The following is a 15028-nucleotide window of genomic DNA, read 5'->3' on the forward strand; positions in this document are numbered from 1 at the left end:
CCGTGGACCCGGAAGGGTAGTGCATTATACATACCTGATTCGTGTCGACCCCCGTCCGCATTTCTTCTGACAATTGCGGCTGAGCACAGTTATGACGCGGCAGAGGTGGGAAGGCAGGAGCGCATCGCACAGAAGCGGCAGTAGCACAGTTTTGCTCAGCCAATCGCGGCTGAGCACAGTTATGACGCTGCAAAGGGGGGCCGGCATGAGGGACGGCAGGAGCGGGTCAGAAGAAATGCAGACGGAGGTCGACACGAATCAGGTATGTATAATGCACTACCCTTCCGGGTCCACAGCCGGGGGTCGGGGAACACGGGGAAGGGGGCCATTCACATACATAACATACATTACAAAGTTGTATAACTTTGTAATGTGTGTTATTTTGTGAATAATTTCTTAACGCCGCACTACCCCTTTAAGAAACCAGGAACAAAAAGGAATTGTCCTGCTGTATTGCAGACCAGATTGGATCCCATAGCACTGACCAGTAAACAATGAATATCTGACGAACACTAGAGATATGGTAAATAGCCATATTACAGAATACTTAATGGGGCAGAGACAGCTTTATAGATACACTTAATGAGGTGGGAAAACCACTTTAGAGCACTGTTTTGTCAAAGTAGAGTTTAGTATGCAACCATAATTAAACTTTTTTTTTTTTTTAGCACATGCCTATTTTAAAACACAAAATTTATCCAAGGCGTTTCTTACTTGCCACTGGTAAAGTGATACAGCTTTTCTGGTCTCAGCTTTGTCAGGTTATACTTTACCCAGGCTGCGTGATGCTGTCTTGACAGACTATATTACCTTACCACTGTTAACTATGATTTATCCTTTGTTTATACTTTATATTTCACAGGGGAAGAAAATAACGATGGTAGTTGTGCCAGTGCCGAAACATTAAATACATCAGAAAGATGCCCCATATGTCTTAACGTTCTGACCCTAGAAGTTGGCTTTCCAGAAGAATGTTGCCATGCATTTTGTGTTTCCTGCATTCTTAAATGGTCTGAGGTAATTAAGATATAAAATTCCATAGTTCTGTTTTGTTTTTAATCCAAATGACCACTTACTTTAGTGCTCACACCTTTTTCTTGTTGTGCCATAGTTTGTAGTGAAGAAAATCTTCACTGCCTAGGATACATGTGGTGTAGACCCTAAAATGTCATACATAGTCGGTTTTTGAAAGATCACTTCTTACTGTATCTGACGCCCCTATCACACAGGGCAGTCTCTGCGAGCAGGCAAATGCCAACCTGTCAGGTCAGCGCTCGCTTGCTTCTCGTTCCCCGCTCGCTGCTGACGCTAAGTGTGCGCTGGTGGGGGAAGTTTGGTTTGATGGAGATTGCTGTCACCACTGCTATTGCGTGGAGCGACGGCAGCAGATCGCTATCTTTCAACATGTTGAAAGACTTTAAAAGGAAAAGATAAGTATAACTACTATTCTTCACTAGCCGCCGCCGCTCTTCAGGTGTGCGCTCAAGACAAAATTCTTCCGGCTGTGCTGTTGACTGTATTGTATACAACAACGCTGCCAGAAGAATTCCATTTCCGACACACGCCTGAACAAGGGAGTGTGTCAGCAGGATTTTGACAGTGTATCCTGTTGCCAGCGAAGAATGATAGAAAAACTTCAAAATGTGACTTCCAGCTGTTCCTATTTCAGCGTTTTTATATGGGGCCAAGCTCTGTATTGATGGACATGTACCTAAAGGGAACCTGCCAGTAGTTTCATGCTGCTTGAAACACAGCTAAATGAAACTGAGATGGGGCCTCCTTATTACAGTGAACTAGGATTTATTCTGTAGCGCTTTAGAGAAATCAGTTTAAGGGTATATTCACACGGGCGGGCTCGCAGCGAGATTCTCGCTGCGAGCCCAGCAGGTCCTGTCAGTTCCCATAAACTACATACTTGCTGCGGTCTAAACGACCGCAGCGAGTATGTAATTATACTGCCCTTAACCCCTTCTACTCCCGCCGGCTCCCCCGCTGTAAGCAGCATACATTACCTGTCCTCGCTGCACGGGTCCGGCGTCCTGCTCTCCCGTCCGGCCAATTAGTGTGTTGCCCAGCCGCAGCCACTGATTGGCCGGGCGGGAGAGCAGGACGCCGGACCCGTGCAGCGAGGACAGGTAATGTATGCTGCTTACAGCGGGGGAGCCGGCGGGAGTAGAAGGGGTTAAGGGCGGTATAATTACATACTCGCTGCGGTCGTTCAGACTGCAGCAAGTATGTAGTTTATGGGAACTGACAGGACCTGCCGGGCTCGCGGCGAGAATCTCGCTGCGAGCCCGCCCGTGTGAATATACCCTAAACCCTTTAATAAATCCATTGGCACAGTGGATTAATTTTTTAGTTTCCTCATGCTTTCTAAGAGCTGTATGATTGCTTTTTGTGGGACCAATTGTACATTGCAATGTCATCTTTCAATTTACCATAAAATGTATGAATACAACTTTTTTTTTTAACAAAATATGCTTAAAGCTATGTCCCCAAACAGTATTTTGGCTCAGTATTTTGGTCAGTATTTTTCAACCAAAATCAGGAGTGAATTGGGAAAAACAGGCTATGTTCACACACTTTTGAAATTTAGTAGATGGCACAAAAAAATTGCCCTTTAAAGTCCTTTAAACAATTTTAACAAAATTTCCAAAAACAGCACATTACATTACACTTAAATGCAACACAATTTATATTGTGCCATGATCTTTAGTTTTTATTGGACCATTTGAGTGTAGATGTTGTTTTTATTAATAGAAAAAGCAGTTTTGATTCTAAAAGGTTAACCCAAGCATGAATAAGGAGTAGAGATAAGCGAATTGACAGTACTAGCAAATTGCTTCGCTAGGCTTTGGGTCGGCTTGTTAGCCGGCCGCCTTTGAACTCAGTGCTGCTCTGCTCTGGGTACCTGGAAAAGCTGGTGTTTTCCAGGACTGGATCCAGCTTTTCCAGGCACCTGGAGCGGAGAGGCACAGAGTTCAAGGGCAGCCGGCTGACAAGCTGAGCCTAGCAAAGTGCTTTGCTAGTACTGTAAATTAACATTCAATGGGGAGTATACTTCATGTTTATGCTTACAAAATTTGATGCATCTAAAGATTTGTTAAAAACCTCCCAGATATTGTCATTCTTTTTTAAATTTTATGATGTCTGTGAAAGAAGACACTAGACATAGTAGGTATGGAGAGGGAGCGGGAAGCTCCATCTTCTAATGCGTAGTTATGCATGGCAGAGTGGACGGGTGCTCTGAAATATTTGAACCCTATATTTGAGTCTGTGTGTAAGAAAAAGAACATTTAAAAAAAAAATACTATTTTGAAGTGCTGCAATAGAGGTACACTTTAATGTTTTTTTTTTGTCGAAAAATTGTGTAAAACCACTCTTAATAGATGCATTTATTTTTCAGACATCAACTTCTTGTCCTGTTGACCGTAAACCATTTCAGGCTATTTATACAACAAATCCAGTTGGTTTATGGACTAAGGTAGGCTTCAGTGAAATAACAGCATATCCAAAGCAAAGTATTATCTAAATCATACTAGTTAACTAATCTGTAATTAAAGTAAAAAATCTACAGTGCTAATCAACTAGCTCTACTTTTCACGTGCTTGTTGTCTGATCTATTGGGGAGACGTTTATTACATCTAATGCAAAGGAAAAGGAGAGCTGTTGTCCATAGCAGCCAGTTAGAGTATATTTCAAAAAAGGAAAAAAAGCTTTAAAAGTTGCATCTGCCTAACTTTTTTTCTACACACCCATTTTTAGGAATTGTCCCACATAATCTGTTGGGGTCCATTAACATGTATAGGATCCACAGTGGTTTTTATACTGTGTTCCATAATTTAGTTACATTGATATCTACAGAAGATCCTGTATTGGACCCTAATGCTTGTTTTATTCCTCTTTTCACTCTGGCCCCTACACTCATCTCTATCCAGGATGTTTAATACAAAATTTTATAACTGAATTAAACTTTTTATTTTAAGAGCTCTTAGTATAAATAGATATAGATAATGTATTGTAAAGTGTATAGGCAGCTACCCAAACAGAGATTTACAGAAAAAGCCATAGCAAAAGCAATTACTCTGGCTTGTGATCAGGGCAAACAAAAAGGAGCTTTCACCTGCGACTCTGCAGTTATTGGTTGCAGAATTACAAGGTATGAATTTCTGTCTGGAATCCTTTTTCTTCTCACCACCCCCCCCCAAGTCCAGTCATGGTAGCTTTAAATGAGCTTTGGCGCGGTAGACACTTATGTCCTATTCTGTGGATAGAGGATAAGTGTGGTCTGATTGCTGGGACACTCTATGATGTCGAACACAGGGCTTCCGTCTGAATTGAATTGAGTGGCAGTGTGCATATGAACCACTACTCCGTTCATTGAGTCCTATAGATAGCCAAATGTTTTGCTCTTTGGCACCCACATAAAGGGAATCTATCAGCTGCGATTCTTGTTCTAAACTGCTGACACTGTAAGCACAGCTGGCTATATAAAAGGTACCATGTGCATCCTTGACCTAATAGCTGGAATCTGAAAAACATTGCTGCTTTTTTCAAGAAACAGTATCTCTCCTGTGCTCAGTTTAGATGTGGTATTGCAACTGTTCCATTAAAGTGAGTAGAGCTCATACCACACACAACCTGGGGACAGGTATGCTTTTCTAAACCTGGATAATCCAACTAACTACAAGCCCTTTGTTCCGTACATATGTGATTTAGGGCAGCCTTGAGATTTTATGGTCGTTTTTTGTTATATGTCTAGAACATAAAATTTCTCTTTTTTTTTTTTTCCCCTTGCTTAGATCACTGTAAAGGAAAGAAGGCCAAGGGAAACTCTGAATTGCATTTGTAATCAGACATTGCCATACTGTACAGAAGGGAAACTTTGTTTCAGGTCAGTGTCAATAAGATGAGCAAAGAAGACCTTATTTGTCATGAATAAACTGATATGCCTAACTCAGACTTTCATAAAGTCATAGGTTTTCCTTTTTCATATAATACAATAGGGAAATTGGCTTGTCAATGCAACCTAAGTCTTGGTAAATGGTTTTGCCATGCAATGAAGAAAAAAAATTCCCAAAACTGCTGGGTGCAGTGGTGCACATATAAATAGGAGCTGGGGGAAGGTTTTAAGGGAGCACATTATTAATGTGGCTCCAGCAGCACCCTGTAGCATCTATGTAATGTGAGCCTCTCCTAGTAGCAATGCAAGGCTCCCTCTGAGATGCTCCAGGCAGCCACCAGTTCGCTCCTGCCCCAACTTGCGCATACAACGGTGGTGGGGGGCCCTGGGCAGTTGTTCAGTTTGTCCTCACCAAACCCCCTAAGCCCCCCCCCCCCCCCCCAAATGACGTATACAGGGTGAGCTGAGCTTGTGAATCCGCGGCATATGCATTGTCGGCCCATGCACCATGAATACGCTTATAATCTAAGAGTTCAAAAGGGTAGTGTGTGTGTGTGTGTGTGTGTGTGTGTGTGTGTGTGTAAAATTCCTGAATGTGAACTAGGGATACTCTGGCTATGGAAAAGGAAAAAAAATTATAGCTGCTTTTTATTAGAAAACAGGAAAGATACTACGTCACCACAATCCCTCCGCTGGGGTCCTGCTGCGTTGTCTAATGGCTTAATACTTCATCATTGATAGGTGAAGTAAATAACCTGGATTATCACCTGACAATGGCACCTGTTAAAGGGAAACTAACAGCACTTCCTCAACCTTTATTAGGAGGGGCAGATGTGTGTACTGAGGGTAGTAGTCTCACCAGTTCTTGAAAATGGCATTGCGGATCAAAGTGAGAAATTTTCCATTATCTTCGGTGCCACTTGTTAATGCTTCTAAGAAGCTATTAGTTTCCCTTTTAGGGTAGCTTCACATGTACCGTATCGCTGCGTATTTAACGCTGCGTTTTTAACGCTGCGTTTTTATGGCTGTGTTTTTGGTGTGAATTTTACATGCGAGTTTTGATTTTCACATGAAAATCATGTAAAAATAAAAACTCAGCAAAACGGTACGTGTGAAGGCACCCTTAAGGCGTTGAAAAATAGGGAAAGGTAAATTATCTGAGCGACTTTAACTTTAAGAGCCAAATTGTAATTGCCCAAAAATACAACAGCAAACCGTAAACATTTAGACGTATGTGAACACTAAGTTAAATTCTCTTTTGAGACGACTGCCCCAAATTGGAGGAAAAATAGTCTTTTAGGGGGGTAGTTGAAAGAAAATGTATGGTGGACTGAAAATCCATCACATGAAATCTGGCTTGAATAGGGCAGTTTTCTGAAAGGGCTGCTGTGAGGTTTTGATCATATTTTTAAGCCTGTCGACCAGCTATTAGGCAACCTCATTTTAGATGGAACCTTACACCAAAGATATGAACCTCTTAGAATCAGGCCTCCAAATTATTTTACAGTTTCTTTATTTGTTTAAAATCTGTTTTGTTGCTTGTGAAGTGTAACTAACGTTCTCCTTTTTACAGAATCGGTGTAACGGAGGAAACAAGCGAAATTTTAACTCCCCATAAGGAGAAGAGTAAGTTCTGAGAATTAGTTTGTGTACTCTCCATTTAGTAGACTCGCATTTTCTCACCTCCTCCACAAACTCATTCACTATTTCTTTAAAATATACGTATTGGCTAGGCCAGTGTTTCTCAACCTTTTCAAGCCAAGTACCCCCATGCGACAAGAAGCACCAGCCGAGTACCCCCAAGGATACGATTCATTATAATCTTTGCCATAGGGAAGATACACCCATACATTTTGCAGCAAAATCCACTGCAATACTCTGTACTGTTGTGGCCCATAGTTTTGCATTTTTGCAGCAGAGTTTCATTCCATTACGAGAATGTAGCCACTGCCTATTTAACGTATTAGCTGCCTGGCCTTACAGATCATACTTACCTGACAATGCTCCCAACCTGCTTCTCAGTCTCGCAGGTCACATATCAGTGGCTGCAGCAGGCAGTCAATAAGTTGGGAGCTAGGGAAGCAGGCAGAAGCTTGGACAAGTAATAATATGCCCCTTTCAGCTAGATATGTCCCTGCAGCCACATATGCTCCTTTTGGCTAGGTATGCCTCTTGCAGCCAGGTATGTCCCATGGAGCCAGATTTGCCGCTAGCCAGATGTGTCTCATTGAGCTGGATATGTATCCCTGCAGCCAAATAACACCTCCAACGTAGCCAGATACCACCCCCCAACGTAGCCAGATGCCTCCCACCATGTAGCCAGATGTTTTGATGGTTGATTTGATGTTGCTATTGATTAATGCTGAACAGAGAGGTCTGTGATGGGGTCACCCTTTGTAAATTTCTTTTTACCTTGGGGCACCCCTACTAAATTACTTTCTACGAAAAAAAAACATCATTTAGTGACTCACAAGTGACGTCTTTTTTCATCTCAGGGGTCACTTGTGAGGAGAATGAGGAGAGGGTGGGGAAAGAAGAGAAGGGGGGGGGAGAAAGGAGAAGGGGGGAGAGAAGAGGAGTAGAAGGGGAAAGGGAGAGAAGAGGAGTAGAAGGGGAAAGGGAGAGAAGAGGAGTAGAAGGGGAAAGGGAGAGAAGAGGAGTAGAAGGGGGAAGGGGGGGAGAGGAGGTGGGGGAGGGAGAAGAGAGGGTTTGTTGGAGGCGCAATCGCCCCATAGCACCCGCAGGTGGGTGATAATGCTGGGAGGGAGGAGAGTAGTGAGAGCTGTTCCATTTAGCCGGCGACCACGCGATGCGCCGGCAGTGACATTCCCAGGACCCCGCTCAGCTTGCTATAGGGTCCCGACTTCCCTTCCCTCCCGGACCACACTCTGCGTATAGCGGCAGCCCGCCCTCCCCCTGGCTCATTATCGATCGAGTCCCAGGATGGAGGGCGCCAGACGTGCTATGCGGCGCTCGGTGATTGCGCCCCTGACACAGAGGGCGCATAACACTGGCGCCCTCCATCCCGGGACCCGATCGATAATGAGCCAGGGGGAGGACGGGCTGCCGCTATCCGCAGAGTGTGGTCCGGGAGGGAAGGGAAGTCTGGATCCTATCACGAGCTGAGTGGGGTCCGGGGAATTTCACTGCCGGCGCATCGCGTGGTCGCCGGCTAAATGGAGCTGCTCTTACTACTCTTCTTCCTCTCAGCAGCATCACCAGTGTACAGAGCTGCTGCAGCTGGAAGGGAGATCGGAGCCGCTGCGGGCATCGGTGCCGGGACACTGCTGGGTGATAGCAGTGTACCGGCACTGAAAACTAAATTTAATTTTTTCCCCTCTTACCTGCGTACCCCCTGGGGTACGTGTACCGCAGGTTGAGAAACCCTGGGCTAGGCGATTCTATGCAGAGTATGTATTTCTGAGCAGTGCTGATGTACTGGTTCACAGAAAGTCCATAGAAACACTGTGGACTTTCTGTAAATCTGTACATTCTTCATACCACACTGCTGTTCACTAAATAGCGGTCGCACATAATAGACCTGTGAATTATTTTGTACGGCCTTAGAGACCCACTGCTGTAGTGGCTGCTATTCAATGTAGCAGTGGTACACTCTGCAACAACTGCTTTTTATTACAATTTTTCTGGATTTGATGCGACCAAAAATTTGCAGTTTTGCACTGAGATTTTTTTGGCGCTTACGCCATTTACCGTGCGAAATCAGGAATGAAATAAATTCGGGCGATTACGCACGCAGCGATACCAAACATGTATGTTTATATTTATAACATTTTGAAAAAGGGGGTGATTCAAATTTTTATTAGGGGAGGGGGCTTTTTATTAACTTTTTTTTTTTACACACACTTGTACTAGAAGCCCCCCCTGGGGGACTTCTAGTATAAACACACTGATCTCTCATTGAGATCTATGCAGTATGGATATACTGCATAGATCAATGAGATAGGCACTGGATTACTTTCAGGAAAGCAATTGAGTGCCGAGCCAGGATCAGCGCCATTACAGTGGATCTAATTACTTGATTAGTGGGCACGGCAATCGGACCGTGCTCGCTAATAGTTGCGGTCTCGGGCTACATGCCACACCCAGGCCCCTCTGAGCACCCGTAGGCTATCCTGGATGTACGGGTACGCCCAGGGTCGTCTAGGGGTTAATGGCCAAATACACTGTATGAACATGGCCTAATGCTGTACTTTTACCACCTATTTTCTAGTTGGCTAGCTATTGAGTGTTGTGGTGAAACAGGACAATTTGAATTTGGGGCCTTAGTCTAGCTGGATGTTAGTCATACTGTCTTGTTTTCCTGTTCTGCTTCTTACATTGACTTTTATTCTTATAGAATGTTTGGACCGTAAAGAAAAGCCTGAAATGGAGGTGAGAGCAATTTTAGAAAACGATGCAATGAAAATGTTTTTTGGGGGGGAGGGAGTTCTAGCTTCTCAGCAACCAGTGAAATGGTTGTTATAAGGGGTTCAAAACAGTACTGTGTAGCTATGGTATGTCACTGGTTGTTTTTTTTTAGGGTTAGGAATATGTGAGAATGAATTGTCAAGGTGACATACAATTTACCTGCGTGCAGCATACTACGTAGCAGAATGTGAGAATTGATTTAATGTTTTCTAGACTTAGGGGGAGATTTATCAAACATGGTGTAAAGTGAAACTGGCTCAGTTGCCCCTAGCAACCAATCGGATTCCACCTTTCATTTTCCAAAGAGTCTGAGGAATCAAAAGTGGAATCTGATTGGTTGCTAGGGGCAACTGGGCCAGTTTGACTTTGCACCATGTTTGATAAATCTCCCCCTAGTGTTAATTCTGACTTTCTGAATTCTGTCATTGATGGCATTTTCTCTTCATTAAATGAGACCACTTGCACTCTCGTGAGTTCTCCCCTAATTGCATACAAAGTTTAGTCTTGTATTACACCTAAGTTTAAAAAAAATTAAAATTCACCTTTATATTGCTGATAAATTGTTATGGTGCCACCTGGACGTTTTTTGGTTTCCTTTCAGTCCTATACCAGTAATAGACTTTATTACCAAACTGTTATAAACTCTGTCTCGCAGCAGTCTGTCTCCTTGCTGCAGGAGAAGTGCTTCCCAAACTGCTTCTCTTGGCTTGTTGAAGTGGTAGGGGTCTCCACTGCCAGAACCCCGCTTATTAAAACTTCTCACATATCTCACATCAAAAATGCATAATAAAGCAGCAGCAATGGACATTTTATGAGACTAGTTGAGAAGTACAGGTCATACATTCCGACAGAGCAACGTCAATCTGCTCATCTTCGCCTGCAGATAAGGCAAAACTGTTGTGTTCAGCATCCTGCGATAACTGTGTAACTAAATAAAATATGTCCTCTAATGTAGTGTTTGTTTCTGTAGATCATGAGCCTAAGCTGCCCTAACTGTCTTACTGAAGATATCATTGCTACATGTCCTTTCAGCCTCGCTGAGACAACAGCTTGTTTAAATAACAGGTAAATAAGTTTGAAATGTTTATTAGTTTTAACATTTTGGCTATGTTCATGCATTTGCACTGTTAAATGGTAAACAAAAATGACATTTTATATTTCTTTTTAGTCTTCCTACCTTTTTTTTTTTTTTTTTTTTTTTTGTACTGTGCGGTAACTTTTTTTTTTTTTGGGACACTTAAAGTGTGAGGTTGTGCCCCTGTCTTGAGCCACTCAATCCAGAGAGTGGTTCCTTGTGCACAACAGTGCTCCCAGCCAGCATTCTGCACCATAAAACAGATACGTTAAACAGTAATAACACAGTGTGGCCTCAGCCTTAGTTCTATTAAAAATTTGTAGTATATCCTGCTAACAAACTGTCACTTTATTGGGAAAACCCCTTTAAAATTATTTCAGAAAATTTAAAGTGTGATTACAAGTGCTTCCTTCCCTCTCTTGCCTCACTGCAGGAGATAGGTTCTATAGAACATTAATACAGCTTGCCTCCTACAATGAGGAGAAAGATTGGGAGAATAAAACTCTCTCTATATGGCGTGTGATTGCTATGCAATGTCAGTCAATTCTGACTGACCAATTATGGCTAGAGAGGACACAAAACTGTCAGGGGTCAGAGCAGCTCCGGTCACATCATAACACATGTTGGGGTTCTTTTTCATGGCCATATAGGCGGCCTCAAACACTCAGACAGTGAGGTTGGCGGTTGCTTGTACTGCCTTTACACAGCCGGACAAATCTTTTAGCTAGGCCACACACATGATCACTGCATTGTATGTGCAGCCATTTAAATGGATTATTGGCTGCACATCACCGGTTTACAGAGAGATATGTGGCCTATAACTGCGATTATATGGCCACACAAAGATCCATAAATTGATTGCCAACTAATCGTTGGCCTTTTCACACAGATTATCATTAACTAGTGTTTTTTGGAACATTCAATTACCTAGTTATCAGCCTGTGTAAAAGTGGCAGCGATCATCCAGCTGATTAGATCTTTTGTGAGGCCTTATAAGGGTCTTTTTATACAGCTAGACGGCTGGATCATCCATATGGCCACTGAAATGCCATTTATCAGCCACACATCCTCTGTATAGGCAGAGAGATGTGCGGATCTTGGCTAGGTTGCCCTCTGTAAGACTAAGGGTGCTATTACAGTGGCCTGATCAATACTGTAAATGAGCACCGTTCAGCTAGATCGGCGCTTGTTTATTGGGCCTATTAAAAGGCCAGATAATAGTTTAGCAAGGGTTGCAAGGACATCATTAGTGATGTCCTTGCAGCCATTGCCTAGACAGTTTTTTACATTACCTTTCTATGCTCCCAGTCTCCTCCTGTGCTCTGCAGCTTCAGAGCGGCCTGTAAGCAGAGATAGGCCGCTCCGAAGCTGCCGCGGTTGGGACTAGGGAGGAAGCATGTAGAGCGCAGGAGGAGACCGGGAACTTGCATAGGTAATATAAAAACTGAATTGTTATTGCACATAGCGATGCATGGTTGGTGATGATTATAGGTCAGAACCTAAAGAAGCGATTGGCTGATCATTGTCTCTATTACATGGAGCGATAATCTGCCAAATCGGGCCAAATATCGCTCCGTGTAAACTGCTCCCAACGTGTGGACTACTAAAACAGTCCTGGGCATGTTCCAGCTTTACTTGAGTAGTATTTTTGTGACATGTCACTTCGGGGAAGATTTATGAAACTGGTGTAAAGCAGAATTGTCTCATTTGCCCCTAGCAACCAATGATATTCCACTTAACATTGTTCAAAGAATCTGTGAGGAAGGTAAGGTGGAGACAATTCTGCTTTACACCAGTTTCATAAGTCTCCCCCTTTTTATTTGTCATGACATTTTGTCCCGTGTTTGGCAAACAACCACTTATTTTTATGAAATATTTATTAGGTTGCTGCTGTATTTGCACTTTATTAATTGTATGTTTCATATATGTATATCTTCAAAGCATCCATTTTTTGATCACATTTATGGGGCACAATGCCGAAACATAAATTTTGCCGGTCTGATATCTCCAATAAAATGTAGTGGTAACAGCACTTCAATATAAAATTTTTTTTAGTTTTATTCACACCCCTTTGCGCGACGTTTCGCTCAAGCGGTATCTCCAATAGACTTCTGATGTGTAATTCCACCACATTTTATTTCTCTATTAATGGGTTTATGAAATTTGGTCACCAAAAAAGCTATTGCTTTCATATTACTTTTCTGAGTGAACATTATGTGTTTTTTATGTTGATATATTTTTTTTTTTATACCTTGACAATAGTTACTTTGTATGCTTTGCCTTTGTATATGCTTAGATGATGCTGTTAAAACTAAAGGACTTTGTGGCTGTCATTACATATCTGCTTCTATAGTCTGCCAAAAACAGGCCACAGCAGCAGATTGTTGATAAATCAATACATTTCTTTATATTTTTTCAAAAATATTTTAGTGTTTTTTAATCACATCTCATAAAGTAATAGTCTAAGGGTCCTATTTCACGGGCCGATGGGGGCCAGATCAATAATGTTAACGACCACCAATCTACTAGATCGGCGCTTGTTTACTGGGCTTGTTCCACGGCCTGATAATCGTTTAGTGAGGCCAGTGATCGTTTTGTCCTGGCCAGTGATTGGCTGTGCGGTCTGTCAGCTCAGACAGGCCGCACTGAAGCTGCTGCTGAGTGCAGGATTGGGAGGAAGAGGAGCGCAGGAGAAGCCCTTCAACATGTGTAGGTAATGTATGCTGCTTGTGGAGTTGTCGGTCGCCCGCTGTGCATCGCTATTCTACGCAGTGATGCGTGGTGAGTGCCCGATTTTAGGTTTGACCCTAAATAAACGATTAGCTGATGGCTGTCTCTATTCCACGGAGCGATAATTGGCCTAATCGGGGCGATTCGGCCGATCGCTCCGTGGAATAGGCCCCTAAGGGACCAAATACTTAGAAAGATTTACCAAAGATTTGAAGCCAAAGCCAGTAATGGATTTGAAAAGAGAAGAAATCTCAGGCTTTCCTTTATGACCTGATCTCTGTTTACAGTCTGTTCCTGGCTATGGCTTCAAATCTTCGGCAGATAATCCGTCAGATAATCTTTCTGTGTAAATGGACCCTTATCAATGCTGATATGGGATCAATTAAATACCACAAATTATGACACAAAAAAATGCTAGGGCCCAGGAAATAATAGGCCCTGCCTCATTGACACTATTCACACCCTGTGTTAAGGTATTTTTATTTTATTGATATCTATCTAGCAGTACACCGACTTGCTACTCCGCTCCGTCTACTCTACTTACCACATATTGCATGTGTGCATAATGTGGTGCGCTGTTAATCCACAATTACAGATTCTTGGTCTGGGAAACAATACAAATTGGGTATCACTGTAATTAGAGATGAGCAAATTTACAGTATAAACCAAGCAAATTGCTTTGTAAGTTCAGCAGTCTGCTTATAAGCTTTTGAACTCTCTGCTCTTAATTCCTGGAAAGCTGCATCCAGTCCTGGTAAACTTCTCTCAATTTCCCAGGATTGGATCCAGCTTTTTCCAGCCACCCGCACCGGAGTGGCACGGAGTTCACAGGTATCTGGCTGATTAGTTGAATAGACATGTCAATTTTACAGCACAGCAGTCTGTAAAATTGCATTTTATTTTTTTAGATTAACCTTTTTTTTTGTTTGCTGTATATTTTATGGTAATGTGAAAGATCTAGTTACAAAGGACAATAATTCACACACAAAGCCCTCATATGGTTCTGTAGATGAAAAATAAATTATGGCTTTTAGATGGAGACGAGGAAGAACAAAAAGAATTGGGTTAAATCGATGGATCATATTGTGTGTTTGCGAAAATAATTTCAGCATGTTATTTTGGCATGACTTGCATAAAGTCTTCTGTCAGTATTTATTGGTGATTTAATGTTCAATATATTTTCCGAACTAGAAAATATAAGTATAGGTGGTAACCAATTGGTTATAATGCCTTAAAGGGAACCAATCACGCCGAAATTGCCCCCATTGATAAGGAAACGTGCTGGTACATCAGCCAGCACGCTTCCCAAACATCCCCCTGTCCCCTCCGTCCCCTCTTTTGTTAGCCCGTAATCTTACTTTTGTGATGTCCCGCGCCGTATGCTAATCAGCCCCAAGTAGTCAAGGTGGGCTGAACTAGTCAAGGTGGGCTGTACTAGTGACGGTCCTGGGCACTGTAATCACGCCCAGAGGGGCGTGATTCAAAGACCTTCGCTCCGCCGACGTCATCTCTGGCCCGCGCTCACGTCGTCGGCGCGCCACGTCTTTCGCATGCGCAGTACGGCGGGAGAAGACGCTGACGTACTGCGCATGCGGAAGACGTCGGCGTTGGAACGCAAGCGCCGCCGACGTCTTCCGCACGCCGCGCACGCGCAGTATGTCAGCGTCTTCTCCCGCCGTACTGCGCATGCGAGAGACGCGGCGCGCCGCCAACGTGAACGCGGGCCAGAGATGACGTCGGCGGAGCGAAGGTCTTTGAATCACGCCCCTCTGGGCGTGATTACAGCGCCCAGGACCGTGACTAGTTCAGCCCATCTTGACTACTTGGGGCTGATTAGCATACGGCGCGGGACATCACAAAAGTAAGATTACGGGCTAACAAAAGAGGGGACG

The 15028-nt window shown here is 43.2% G+C and overlaps 1 protein-coding gene across 1 annotated transcript in view; it reads left to right on the forward strand.

The window, feature by feature from the left end:
- SCAF11 (SR-related CTD associated factor 11) overlaps positions 1–15028 on the forward strand; it is a 64605-nt gene that overhangs the window by 19126 nt on the left and 30451 nt on the right. The window contains exons 3-8 of the mRNA XM_069975965.1: positions 863–1017; positions 3407–3484; positions 4803–4894; positions 6477–6529; positions 9261–9295; positions 10302–10396. Coding sequence (XP_069832066.1) covers positions 863–1017; positions 3407–3484; positions 4803–4894; positions 6477–6529; positions 9261–9295; positions 10302–10396 — 508 coding nt within the window. The remainder of the gene's footprint in view (positions 1–862; positions 1018–3406; positions 3485–4802; positions 4895–6476; positions 6530–9260; positions 9296–10301; positions 10397–15028) is intronic.

Source organism: Dendropsophus ebraccatus, chromosome 1 (assembly GCF_027789765.1).
Source record: "Dendropsophus ebraccatus isolate aDenEbr1 chromosome 1, aDenEbr1.pat, whole genome shotgun sequence".
Classification (NCBI taxonomy): domain Eukaryota; kingdom Metazoa; phylum Chordata; class Amphibia; order Anura; family Hylidae; genus Dendropsophus; species Dendropsophus ebraccatus.